Source organism: Euleptes europaea, chromosome 9 (genome assembly GCF_029931775.1).
Source record: "Euleptes europaea isolate rEulEur1 chromosome 9, rEulEur1.hap1, whole genome shotgun sequence".
NCBI classification, from domain to species: Eukaryota; Metazoa; Chordata; class Lepidosauria; order Squamata; family Sphaerodactylidae; genus Euleptes; species Euleptes europaea.
This window is the reverse complement of record NC_079320.1, coordinates 73,356,091-73,370,554: the sequence shown is the minus strand read 5'-3', so window position 1 is coordinate 73,370,554 and position 14,464 is coordinate 73,356,091. Positions and strand designations below refer to the sequence as shown.

At 44.8% G+C, this 14,464-nt stretch overlaps 1 protein-coding gene across 1 annotated transcript in view; it reads right to left on the bottom strand.

Moving 5' to 3' along the window:
* The window catches only part of ARAP2 (ArfGAP with RhoGAP domain, ankyrin repeat and PH domain 2), a 128,839-nt gene that overhangs the window by 98,460 nt on the left and 15,915 nt on the right, over nucleotides 1-14,464 (bottom strand). The window contains 3 exon segments of the mRNA XM_056855272.1: nucleotides 4,465-4,534; nucleotides 8,272-8,652; nucleotides 13,695-13,783. Of these exon segments, the coding sequence (XP_056711250.1) occupies nucleotides 4,465-4,534; nucleotides 8,272-8,652; nucleotides 13,695-13,783 (540 nt within the window).

Below are 14,464 nucleotides of genomic sequence, written 5' to 3'. Positions count from 1 at the left end.
CGCTGGAATAGTAAAGGCCTAGAGAGACGCAGCCACAGGTATCACTGGTGCAACCCCCAGACCAAATACAACCACAAAAAACAATTTCCCTTTAAACTATGGCCACAAGCCAGGGAACTGGGACTGGATGCTGCAATCTTCAATAAAAAGCAGAACCACATGCTCCCACCACAACAGGGTATGATGCAACACCACTGCATGTATAGCATCCAGGAGAGCTACGAGTCCACACAAAACTAGGGCCCGGGGGAAACAGGTAAGCAGGCTTATCTCTGAATACCTCATCAACCTGCCTCTTCCTTCAGCTAACTGAAGATGCAAGTTTACATTCCTGACAACCACTTAAGCGTTCTGCTTTAGGGCATGTAGATGTTCTGCTTCAGATTCTGTAGCAGGAACTGCGGGTGGCCCCCATGCCCCTTTCCACTCATTCTGCATGTCCAAAAAGCTCAATGCAGGTTATCAATCCTCCCAAAGTGGAAATGGTATAATAGAGCCCGATCTCATCAGATCTCGGAAGCTGAGTCAGCACTTGGAAGGAAGACCTCCAGGGAAGACTCTGAAGAGGAAGCAATAGCAAACCACCTTTGCTTAATCACTTGCCTTGAAAACCCCACCAAGGGTCGCTATAAGTTGGCTGAGACTTGACGGCAGAGAAGGAGAGGAGTTGGTTTTTATATGCCAACTTTCTCTACTGCTTAAGGAAGAATCAAACCGGCTTACAATCAACTTCCCTTCCCCTCCCCACAACAGACACCCTGTGAGGCAGGTGGGACTGAGAGAGTTCAGAGAGAACTGTGACTAGCCCAAGGTCATCCATACGGACACTGTATGGTTCCATGTATGATGTGTTTTGTATTCATGTTTGCCTTTATTATAGTTAGGTGCACTTAGTAGATAGGTTCCTTTTTGTACTTATATGTGATTGTTACACTTTATGTAATTGTTACTATGGAGATACATACACATATGCTGCAGTGTTTAGACTAATTTATTAATTAATTGATTATGTATATAATAGCTTTGGCCATAGCGCCTGTGATTTTTTTTACTAACCTCCAGGTACTAGCTGGAGACCTCCTGCTATTACAACTGATCTCCAGCTGTTAAGAGATCAGTTCACCTGGAGAAAATGGCCACTTTGGCAATAGGACTGTATGTCATTGAAGTTCCTCCCCTCCCCAAACCCCACCCTCCTCAGGCTCCACCCCAAAAACCTCCCGCCAGTGGCAAAGAGGGACCTGGCAACCCTATGGGTGACCTTGGCCCGGTCACACACTCTTAGCCTAAGCTACCTCACAGGGTTGTTTTGTAAGGATAAAAAAGAGAAGAAGAGAATAATGTAAGCTGTTTCGGGAGCAAAGGCAGGATATAAATGAAGTAAAATCAATCAGTAAATAAGCTTGCCCCTCCCTATTCTACTGCAAAATACAACAGAAGACACTATGAGGGGGGGGGAACTGCTGGCAGAATTGCAATAAATTGCAGTGTAATAAATTTTATTTTATTATGTTTCCTTCGTATGAATTCTTTTCAGAGTTGCACCTTTAGCAGCCTTATTGTACTGACTCACTCCGCATTATCTGCCTTCAGTCCCAGTGAGAAAGGCAGACTGTAAATAATCTAAATAAATAAATAAACACCATTCCATACCATTAAAAAAAGAAATAAAAGCAGGGCTGCACAGACGTACATATGCATAAACATGCTCTTAATACCCTTCCCTGGGAAAGTGGCTGTTATATGAATCAGCATTCCTGTAGATTCCACCGCACTGAACAAACTAGATTTGAAAAGTCCTCGGCAGCTTTCATTCCAAAAATTATGTCCTGGTGTCTACAGGCATCTACTGGCCAGATTTGGTATTGTAGAAGCATTGCCATCACAGGAAATCTAGCATGTGTTTCGTTTTATTCTCTTATTTGGGAGCATGCATGCCCCTCCATCTTCCCAATTGCCAGAGCCCCAAGATCAACCCAAAATCTGCAACCCAAGATCAAATGAATTGCATTTTTTAAAAAAAATCCTTTTTATATGATGATGATGATGATGAAGATGATGATGATGAAGAAGAAGAGTTGGTTTTTATATGCCAACTTTTTCTACCACTTAAGGCAGAATCAAACCAGCTTACAATCTCCTTCCCCTCCCCACAACAGACACCCTGTGAGGTAGGCAGGGGATGAGAGAGTTCTGAGAGAACTGTGACTAGCCCAAGGTCATCCAGCAGGCTTCATGTGGGGAAACAAATCCAGTTCATCAGATTAGTGTCCACCACTCATGTGGAGGAGTGGGGAATCCATCCCTGTTCTCCAGATTAGAGTCCACTGCTCTTAACCACTACACCAAGCTGGCTCCCCACCGCTCTTAACCACTAAACCACACTGGCTCCCACTAAACCACACTGGCTGGCTGTAAAACAGTATTGTTATAAAACTGGTTGTTGTAAAGCAGTATTGCCTAAGACTAGGACATCCCTGGTTCAAGTCTCATTTCAGCCATCAATTTATGAGTTGGCTTTAAGCAAGCCTTTATGTATTCAGCTCTCCATTTTTGCTACAAGGAGAATGATGGCCTATCTTAAAAGGCTGCTGTGAGGATTACCAAGACAACATCGGAGAAGTGCCTTTAGCAGTCAAAAGGCACTATTTGAAAGCATTATCATTATTCAACCATACAGCTACAACATTGTACTTATACCCCCATTTTACTCCTGGTGGGCTTAGGGATGCCAGCTCTGAGTTGGGAAATACCTGGAGATTTTGGAGAGGGAGCCTGAGGAGGGTGGGGTTTGGAGAGGGGAGGGACTTCAATGTCATAGAGTCCAATTGCCAAACCGGCCATTTTATCCAGGGGAACTGATCTCTATCGGCTGGAGACCAGTTGTAATAGCGGGAGATCTCCAACCACCACCTGGAGGTTGGCAACCTTAGGTGGGTCTTAGAGAAGATATTATATAGAGCATTCATCTCATGATTCTTATTGGGCCAGTTTTGCTTGCAGTTCATGAATCTCTGGCCCATTATCAAAAAAATATTTTGATGTGAGGTGGGTTCTATTCACAAATGCCAAGAAGAAGAAATTTCAGTCGGGATTTTCTTCAGAGAAAATTCTGAAGAAATGCTTGGTTATAATCCCATGCTCATGAAGAATCAGGAGTGGGTGCAAAAATGAACTTCCTCAGAATCCTTTTGTTAGAAAACAGCAAGTTTCCAGCAGTCCTTATCACTGCAAAGGCGGGTTTTGAAAGTGTGGAGGAAGATTGGGAGGCTGAGTCACTTCCTGGAGAAAAGAGAGCTCACCATCCTCCTTCATGCCTTTGTAACCTCAATTACTGAAGTCCACTCGACATGAGACAGCCCTGAAAGATGACTCAGAAGCTACAGCCGACACAGAACAAAGCAGCTCACCTGTTATGAACTCTAAGTAGGCGAAAGTGACTTTCAGCCCACCTTGTGGCAACCGTGCTGCCACCCAGTTAACTGACAGGGTCAGTTCAAAGTGTGGAGGGGACTTGCATACCTCCGGGACATATGAAACGGAGTCATCGCAGTCATCGCTTCATCTAACTCAGTACTGTCGATTTTGATGGCAATCAGTTCTCCAGAGACTTGGCTACTCTTTCTCAATCCAGTTATTTAAGAGTCTTTGCCCAGGACACCAGGGCCTTCTGGGTGCCACAGTTTCAGCAAGTCGTAGACAAACTGGAATGAGTTTGGAGACTAGCCACAAAGACGGCGAGGAGTCTGGGAAACAAGCCCTATGAGGAAAGGCTGAAGGAACCAGGTATGTTGAGGCTGGAGAAGACTAGGAAAAGACATGATACTACTCTTCAACTACCTGAAGGCCTTCACAAGGAAGAGGACAAAAAACTCAGAAGTGACAGTGGGAAGCTCTAGGCATCGCTGGAAACTTACCATAGAGCTTCAGGAGAGTCCTAGAGCTATCAGCCATCACTTCTGGGTTTTACCTGGAAGTGACATCACATTGGTGATGCTGCGCCCCACCATATCCCCACCACCAACCCTCCCACTGGTTGCCAGGCAACCTTATAATGAAATCAGTTATTGTTTAGTGTTGGGAGAGAGGAAGAGGGTGTAAGTCATACCCAGAAAGAACCCAGTTGACCAACCCTGGAGGGCACTACACATTTTCGACCAGGGTAGTATTTTTATTACAGTATATGCTTTCAGTGATGCAATCTGAAAAAGACATCACACGTTGTCTCAAGCCAAGATATAAATATTTTAAATTTTAAATAAATGAACAAACTTTGCATATAAGGGGGCTGCCATCTGCTAGAGCTTTACTGTGTGTTACAGGAACCGCTTAGATGCTTAATGAAAATAAGGTGGAAATGTGTGTGATTGCTTGCGGAAGCTTCTGCAGAACCAGCGGGCTCCGGTGACACTGTTGTGCAGCTATTGTTAAACAGATGCTAACAACAACAACAAAAACCCTTACCTTCTCGTTGTTGTAATAAGAAATGTTGTCACCATCAAACTTCACCCATCGCTTCTGAAACATGTGCTTTCTGCATGCAAATAAAGAAAAGGAAGGTTAAAAATCAACAAGAAATCCTTAGGTGATATTTACTTCTGATTCCAGTTTATTTTTTAGTTATTTAGACTTTTAGACCCCATTTTTCTGCACATGGGGGACCCAGGGCTGCTTTCAACATCTTTCTCCCCACACCTATTTTACCCTCACAGCAACTACCCCATGAGGTATTTTAGCCTGAGAGAGTGCGACTGGTCAAGTTCATCCAGCAAACATCTGTGGAAGAGTGTGGATTTGAACCTGGGTCTCCCAGATCGCAGTCAAACAGTCTAGCCCCTATCCTGCATGAGCTCCCTTTTGTGCGCCATAAGACAAATAATCAAACCAGCCATTTGCGGGTTTCCATCAGCGGGAGGGGCCGTGGTTCAGTGGTAGAGTATGTGTCATGTACACAGAAGGTCCCAGGTTTACTCCTCAGCATCTCCAGTAAAAGGACCTCCGGTTAAACAAAATACTGACAGACCAAGGCTAGACAATCCCTGAACACATCAGATTGTTTTACCTAACCTGCATGGCCGGTTTGCTGCCCACACCTCCAAAGCAAGTCCCTGAGGTTCCAGCAGTGTGACTAATACTGACAGCATGAAAGAAGGCAATGGGCATGGCCTACTACACGCTCATTACTGCCAACCAGACCCATACTGCCACCATCTAGGTCAGAGGCAAGCCTCTGCAATGCTGTGGTCACCTGCTCTTAGTACATCTACCCAGATATGACCCTCGTCTTCCTCCCCCCCCCCTTAGTTTTCAACATCTTCACAGGTAGACATTTTTTTTGGGGGGGTGGCACTTTGTCCCGAAAGGTTGCCTTCTCCCTTTGCTGGTTTTCCTTCCATTCATTTCCTTTTTAGAAAGCCTTCATGTGTTACCGTCATCCATTCTAGTGACTCGATTCAGTTGGTGCTTGCAATGAGAAGCAAACTCCCAGCTGAACAATTATAACTAAGTCGTCATGCTATCTCATCTGTTTAATCTTGCATTTAAAAAAAGAGAGAGAGAAAATACAAACTTTGGGAATTTCTACCAAACTCTGAAGCCACCTTCCCTCTCTTCATACCCCTTTTCTTTGCACGAAGCATCTAGCCTAATGATGAATGCAGAGGCACTCAAAAACTGTAGCTGTAGCAGACAGCAGGACTTTGCTTCCATCACACACACACCACAGGCTTGTTTGGCTTCAAAGTAGTTCCACTCCTTGCCTGTTTTTTTTTTTCATACAAAGGAGCAGGCTCGTGTAAGTACATGGATTTCCCCCTACTCTCAATCACATCCCTTAACTCTTTGTTTTTACTTAATTAGATTGCCTTATTTTTCACCGCTGGGGCTCACCGAAATTAGGGGGAGCTATTTTCGATATCTAAGAGGGCAAGCACAGCTTTCGCCTCTAACCCATCTAAGTTCACAGTGCTGCCAGCATATGCAAACAAAACTTGTGCTCCTACACCAAGCCAGCACAGAACCAGAGAGAACTGAGCAGCCAGAAAACAGGAGGTCTCCACAAACCAGCGCACCAATCGCAATCAGCGGACTGTTCTCCTGTGACAAGGTGTGCTTTGTCCGTGGGGATTAACGCATGGGCAGAATGTTCTTGGTTCGCTCCTCCCTTATCTCACAATATTTTATTCCGAGACAGGATAGGCAAACGCATGACGCTAGTCCATCCCACTATAAGTCCGAAGCAAGTAGCTGCTGGAGGCTCCCCATGCGTTTGAGCCACCCATATAATGTGGGATAGTAGTGGAGTGACCGTCGTGTCATTGCCCAAGGATTGGCTGAGAGGTTATCCAATCAAAGGCCGATTCTCCCCCTTTTTTTTCTTGGGACACCAGCGTTCGGGTATACCATCGTGACGGTGTGAAGCACCCCCCCTACAGGGCTGGTCGGGGGGGCGTCTGTCTGGCCTGGAGAGGGTCGGGGATTGAGGCACCTCTTCAGCCTCAGACCAGTCCGAGGGAGAGTCTGAGCTTTCCTCTCCCTCGGAGGCTACCCGGGTGACTCTATGCTCAGCCAGCCTGGGTCACAGCCTGCTTCCTCCCTGGCTACTCTTCAGGCCAGAGAAGCTCCGCCCCTTCCACCCTCTGCCCTCCCCCCGGAAGTCCATAAAAGGAGCTCTCCTCCCCCGTCACATCACTTCCCTTCCTAGCCAGCAGCACGGCTCGCACCTGCCCCGCCCTTGCTCACCTGCAGCTCAGCTGTTTGTCGGGGCTGGGAGCTTGAACAAAAGGAGGTTAGTAGCGGGCTAGTCGTGTGATTACACGCACGCCGGCGTGCCGGTAATGTAGTGAAATTTAAAAAAATAGCGGTTTAGCACCGAAAAGATTGCTAAAAACCAGGGATTGCTTAACCCGGTTTTTTTCTGCTTAAATCGCGCCTAAGGTGGGTCCGATGCGCTGTCCTCGGATGGTCATGCGTTTAGACCACAGGAATTCGCTACTTTTAAGGCACAAAGGTGAGACAAATTGGCCATGCGTTAAACCCCCATGTCTGTTACGTATCTACCACGTCACTCTTTTGTCATTCTGTGCCCTCCCTCTGAACTACTTGAGCTCTAAGCCATACAGCCAGGTAGAGGTTGAGTATCCCTTATCCAGACTGCTTGGGTACCAGAAGTGGTCCGTATTTCAGATCTTTCCATATATTAGAATATTTCAGAATTTTCGCATGTACATAATGAGATATCTTGGGGATGGGACCCAAAATCGTTTATGTTTTATATACATATTATACACATAGCCTGAATATAATTTTAAACAATACTTTTAGTAATTTTGTGTACATTGAACCATTCGAAAGCAAAGGTGTAACTATCTCACCAAAATACCTGTACCAGCTGTTAAACAAGAGCAACAAACAACTAACAAACTTAACAACGGCAGGCTTTCAGTATCCACCTACGGTGCAGTGTACACTGTAATTTATTTTTTTAGATGAGAGGAAACATAGAGAGCGGGCAGCATAGATCTGCCTGCATGCCGGTTCGAAGGGATACTCTACCTGTACCAGAATAATGGTCAGATTGAAATACTTGTAACAGATTCGATTTTTTTGTATAAATCAATTAGAAAATTACCAAATAGAACAAGTTCAGTTCACTTTTGGACTAGTTAACAGTATCTGAACGTGCATCCCTGTTTTCTTCTGGAGACCCTGGAGAGCTGCTGTTGGTTGGAATAACAGACAGCACTGAAGCTTTTCTCCCTCCCTCATAATACTACAACACGGGGTCATCTGCTGAAGCTGGAGGGTGAGAGATTCAAAACAGATAAAAGTATTTCTTCCCACAACTCATAGTTACATTGTGGAACTCCCTGCCCCAGGATGTGGTGATGGCTGCCAAACTGGAAGGCTTTCAGAGAGGAGTGGACATGTTCATGGAGGAGAGGGGTATTCATGGCTACTAGTAAAAATGGGTACTAGTCATGACGCATACCTATTCTCTCCAGGATCAGAGGAGCACACCTATTATATCAGGTGCTTTGGAACACAGGCAGGAAAATGCTGCCGCAGTCGTCTTCTTTGGGGGCTTCCTAGAGGCACCTGGTTGTCCACTTTGTGAACAGACTACTGGACTTGATGGACCTTGGACTGATCCAGCATGGCCTTTCTTATGTTCTCATGAACTGGATGAGCCAAAGGTCTGGCAGGACAAGGCCAATTCCTGTCAAGTTATAGTAAGCAACTTTACACTTGTCAGAGTTCATGACAACGTACCCCTGAGGTGACAGTTTGTCCAGCCATCCTTCTTTCACCTTCTTCATTGATGATCCATAAAAACAGGCATAGGGCATTATTGAGTCTCTGGGGCTAGGCACGGGATCATCACTAAACTCGTTAATAACACCGCCATGTTGGGTAGAGTAAACGTGCAGAGCTGCAGCGGAGTCCAGATTCCCAGTTTTTAACTCTTTGTTGTTGTTTTTGGATGGTTTGTATTTCCCCCTTCTTGCATACCGAGGACATTCTTTGACCACAGAATATTCTGGTTCACCGGCAAATTTGTTCGGCAACGCATACTTATCCTCCAGAGGTACCAATCTGCTGTCCACTATCTCTTCATGGATTTTCCACGCTTGATTATTATTAATAGGAATGCTGGAAGCAGACAAAAGGTGGTATTTCTTCAATCAGTTGCACTGTTTAGCTATCAGGTATTACAGCTTAAACTGCAAGCATCTCATGCATATCTAGCCAAAATTCCTGCACCTATTCCATACTATGATAAGGCTGTATAATCAAATGAGATTCACCATTTACGAATTTGTTTAGTGTTCACAAAATACTAGAAGAAGAAGAACAGTTGGTTTTTATACTCCGGTTTTCTCGACCTTAAGGAGTCTCGAACCGGCTTACAACCTCCTTCCCTTCCCCTCCCCACAACAGACACCTTGTAAGGTAGGTGGGGCTGAGAGAGTTCTGAGAGAACTGTGACTAGCCCAAGGTCACACAGCAGGCTTCATGTGTAGTAGTGGAGAACCAAATCCAATTCACCAATTAGAGTTTACCGCTCATGTGGAGGAGTGGGGAATCAAACCCGGTTCTCCAGTTTAGAGTCCACTGCTCTTAATGACTACACCACACTGGCTCTCACTACTAAATTCAAATTATACAAAATCTAGCTACAGTACTGCATAATACCGAATGACAATACATTACATTGGCACCTTAACTTGATGTCTATTAAAAACCCATAATGACCAAACACATAGTTAAATTCAGATGTTACAATGTGAAATTGCACCTTAATTTAACTACTACACACATTAGAATTGCTGTAGTAAGTTTAGTTTTGTTCTTTACTAAGAGGAAAACTATCCATTCTAATCAGTTAACCAGCCACAAAACAACACTCAACTTTTCCTCAGCAGTGTTTTCTGTACTCATATCTAAAGGAGGTGTCTACTGCCCTCCTCTGTTTGTTACCAGAGAGAAAGAAAACCGTGCTTCTGTGACAGAATACAAACTATTTTCCATAGCTAATGTAGTGTCAAGCTCATGCTGTAAAGACTTGGCTATAAACCAAGAAGGCCCCGAGTTCAAACACTGATTTATCCATAAATTCACTAGATGGCTTCTGGGGAGCTACTTTCTCTCAACCTCAGTGGCGTCATCTCTAAGATGGGGATAATAATTCTGACCTCTCATGGGGTTGCTGTAAGAATAACAGAGATTATCGGACCAGTCCTAAACAGGTCTACTCAGAATCCTGCTCAAGTCTACTAAATGAGGCTTACGCCCAGGAAAGTGTCCTTAGGGTTGCATTAAATGTGTATAAAACACTTTTGATATGTGAAATACACTATAAAAATGTTTAATACTGCTTACTATTATTTTAAAAAAGATTAAAAGCCGCAGAACTAGGGCTCTCGATTTTAGCTACTACATAGAACGCAACCACTGTAGTGGTATTTGTTATTTACAAAGAGGAATGTCTGTATTAATTTATTCATTTACTTATTAAGTGCACCATTCTGGAATGCTTGCAGTCTGATCTTAACAAACAGAGTAAGCTATGTTTGATCATTTTACTTTTCCCCGAGGTTTCTTTATTTGCTGCTAAGCATGCACCGGAGGATTGCAGCTATACAGGAAGCAGAAAGAAGACAGCAAAAAAAAATTAATCTTTGCAATGTGAAGATACTAATTTAAAACACACAGCTGGCCCTCAGGGCTGGTCCTTGCTGTTGCTTTTCCACCCAACCATTCAATTGTTAAAGATGTGCATCTTGGGCCGTTGTACCCACCACACACGTCATACAAATGCAAAAACGTTGTACTGAAACTAATCGTAATCCTCCTTTGACCATATCAAACTGGCTTTTACTATAAGCAGGCTACTGATCCATGCGTAAAAGTGGGGAAACCAACTCTGTTCACCAGATCAGAGTCTGCCGCTCATGTGGAGGAGTGGGGAATCAAACCCAGTTCTCCAGATTAGAGTCCACTGCTCTTAACCACTACACCACGCTGGCTCTCACTACTAAATTCAAACTATGTAAAATCCAGCTACAGTACTGCTTAATACCGAATGACAATACATTACATTGGCACCTTAACTTAATGTCTAATAATATCCATAATGACCAAACACACAGTTAAATTCAGACTACTGGTGTTATAGAAGTAGCCACCAACATTCTAGAGAAATTGCATCTTCATTTAACTACAACACACAATGAAATTGCTGTAGTAAATTTAGTTTCATTCTTTAATAAGAGGGAAACTATCCATTCAAGTCAGTTATCTAACCACAAAACTATCTGTAATCCTTGTTGGCCATATCAAACTGGCTTTTACTATAAGCAGGCTACTGATCCATCTAACTCAGAGATCCCCAACATGGTCCCATGGGTGACACGGTGCCCGTTTCCTTGTTCCCCAAGGATTGCCCCACAGAGCAAAGAGTCAATCCTGACCTTTCTCTACCTCACTAAAGCAGAAAGTTTCAGAAGAGCCCAGAAAGCATCATGTTTGTGCCTGCAGCCAGCGTGGTATGGTGGTTAAGAGCGGTGGAGTCTAATCTGGAGAACCGGATTCGATTTCACCTCCTCCACATGAGCGGCAGACTCTAATCTGGTGAACCGGGTTCAATTCTCCACTCCTCCACATAAGCGTTGGACTCTGATCTGGAGAACCGGGCTTGATTCCCCACTCCTCCACATGAGCGGCAGACTCTAATCTGGTGAACCAGGTTGGCTTCCCCACTCCTACACATGAAACCTGCTGGGTGACCTTGGGCTAGTCTCTCCAAACTCTTTCCGCCCCACCAACCTCACAAGGTGTGTGTTGTGGGCAGAGGAAGAGAAGGCGATTGTAAGCCACTTTGAGACTCCTTAAAGGCAGAGAAAAGAAGGCATAAAAACCAACTCTTCTTCTTCCCTTTCAGAACCAGAAATCTCCATCATAGGAGGATACTTGGCTTGGAACTTCTCACTATTTTGTGACTAATCAAAGCCCACGGCCACTATTTTTGGTGGCCTGCACTCAATGTTCTGAAAATTCCAGAAGTGCCCATAGGCTCAATGAGTTTGGGAACCTCTGATCTAGCTCATCACGATCTTCTCCAAATGTCAGTGCCTCCCCCCCCCCCCCCCAGGTCTTCTAAAAAATCAAGGGCTGAACTCGGAGTTTTATGCATTGTGCACTAAGCATGTGCTCTGCCTTTGGTCCATGGCCCCTCTTCTACTACAGCCTGTACTTACTAAGGAGAAAGAACTTACAGGGGTAGCAACAAGCATGCCCTTGCATGATCCATTTCACAACAGGCACCACGAACTATAGCTCACCCTCCCCCCAAACTGTGCCATCTTCTTTTCTTTTTCCTGCTCCCAGAAGCAGGACAGACCCGACTAGCGGTCAGATCAGGAGGAGAGCCACGGATTTCCCAAATCAAACTGGAAGCCAAGGGAGATCTGCCTTCCTGGTGTTTCTCTATATAGATGTGAGTTCCCATACTACGCATCCTCCAAACTCTGCCCCAGATCTCAAAGCTGTCTCTCACTTGGCCTCACCTAGTCAGTAAGCGTGGACACTGGTACTTCCTCCAAAGGAACTACATGCCCCACATATGGTTGTTTTTGAGCTACGATGCACTAGAGAGCTTTCTGGTGCACTCCCGAGCAGGAACATAGTAAATTTCTATGCCCAGTAACTTATTAAATTATTGGAAATGCTGCAAAATTTGGGCATAATACCACAGGGGTGGAGGAATTCTTAGTCCTTGTAGCTTTCGTCATGATAAATGGGCTATTATGAAGGGGCCGTGGCTCAGTGGTAGAGCATCTGCTTGGCATGCAAAAGGTCCCAGGTTCAATCCCTAGCATCTCCAGTTAAAGAGACTAGGCCATGGGTTTTCAACAATAGGGGAATTCCCCCCCCCCAGGGGGGGAATTTTAGGGTTTCGGGGATGGACGGACTGGGACCACTATTCAGCAAAGTGTGATGTCCTGTAGATTATGTACAATCTGTAAAATTGCAGTTTGTTTTTTATTTAATCTGCGACATTCAATAAAGTTTTTAACTATCTTGGGAAGGAGGGAATTATATTCTGAACAATAGTGAAAGGGGGGAATGGAGCAAAAAAGGCTGCGAAAGACCTCTACCTGAGACCCTGAGAGCTGCTGCTGGTCTGAGTAGACAGTACTGACTTTGATGGACCAAGAGTCTGATTCAGTATAAGTCAGTTTCATGTGTTCAGAAGGCTTTTGGGGAGGGGCTGTGGCTCAGTAGTAGAGCATCTGCTTGGCATGCAGAAGGTCCCAGGTTCAATCCCCAGCATCTCCAGTTAAAGGGACTAGGCAAGTAGGTGATGTGAAAGACCTCTGCCTGCGACCCTGGAGAGCTGCTGCTGGGCTGAGCAGACAATCCTGACTTTGATGGACTGAGGGTCTGGTTCAATATAAGGCAGCATTATGAATGAGTTCTTTATGTTTAATGCTGGGCCCGAGGGCATCAGTGCATGAAAGTGCTATGAGATAACACTCCCATCCCCAGTCCTAGTATCTTGAAAACACAACACTGGTCATGTAGAGCCACTACAAATCTAACAATGAAATCCTAAACACACTCACATCTTCTAAGCCCACTGACTTCAATTGACTTAGAAGGGTATAACTTTGCTTAGGACTGCACTGCAACCATCTTAATTTTATTTCATTATTTTTAAGAGGAAAATAGGAAATACATAAAGCAGGGGTCCTCAACGTACTGCCCGTGGGGCCCCCTGGCACCCACCGACAACTTTTCTGGCACCCCAAGAGTTTTTAGGAAGTAGGTGGGGTCAGGTGGGGCTTTTGCCAGCGAGGCTTCTGATTGGCTGTGCAGAGTTTTTTTTAAATGTTGCTTTGGCAGCCGCTGTCACCACAGCACAAGGGTCTACCCTGTGTTACTGAAGTTAAGCTGCGGCAATCATTTTGTGGCTGGCTCTGCCTCCTGCAGCAGCCATTATGTGGCAGTGCCCACCATGCTGTGTCAGAACTCCGAATGTGCCCACAGGCTCAAAAAGGTTGGGGACCCCTGACCTAAAGGGAGAACTTAAGAAGAAAAGTCTGGATAAGCACTGCATCATTCTGGATCTTGCAACAATTTCCACACAACCACATTTGACTGTTATAGAAGTAAACATTTTCACCATGTACCATGTTTTGCTAGGAAGGGTATCGCTTTCAGCGTCTCTCTCATCTCTGTCCTTTTCCCGGAGGCTTGAGAGTTCGCTGCCGCAGATTTCCTGGAAAGAAGGATTCCGTCAATGATTTACTAAACATATTATCTGAGAAGAGCCAAACTACTTTAAATCCACCAGTCTTAATGCCGACTCTACCCGGTTTTATGGTCTACATATATGCATGTAAAACAAGCCTCCGTATATTTCTGGCTTGCAAAAATAGCTTTCACGATTTTTACGATATACAAAGTTATCAGGTTTCTGGCCAATCAAAACGAAACCATCTAATCAAGTAAGGGAATCAGCTAGAACGTCCTTCACACACATCATCTTCTTGCAACCTCTACAACAGTCCTGCAAGGCAGGCCAGTGTTATTACAGACAGAGGGATTTGGCTAAGAACAACTTGTTTAAGGCCTCCCACTCAATTTTGGCTGAGGTAGAATTTGAACCAGAGGGCTTTGGCTAAAAACATTAGGACATAAAGGCCCTGCTGGATCAGACCAAGGTCCATCAAGTCCAGCAGTCCGTTCACACGGTGGCCAACCAGGTGCCTTTAGGAAGCCCACAAACAAGACGACTGCAGCAGCATTAGCTTGCCTGAGTTCCAAAGCACCTAATAGAACAGGCATGCTCCTCTGATCCTGGAGATAATAGGTATGCATCATGACTAATATCCATTTTTACTAGAACGGCTAAGAATGGCTTAAGGCCCCCCACTGAATTATGGCTGAGGTAGAATTT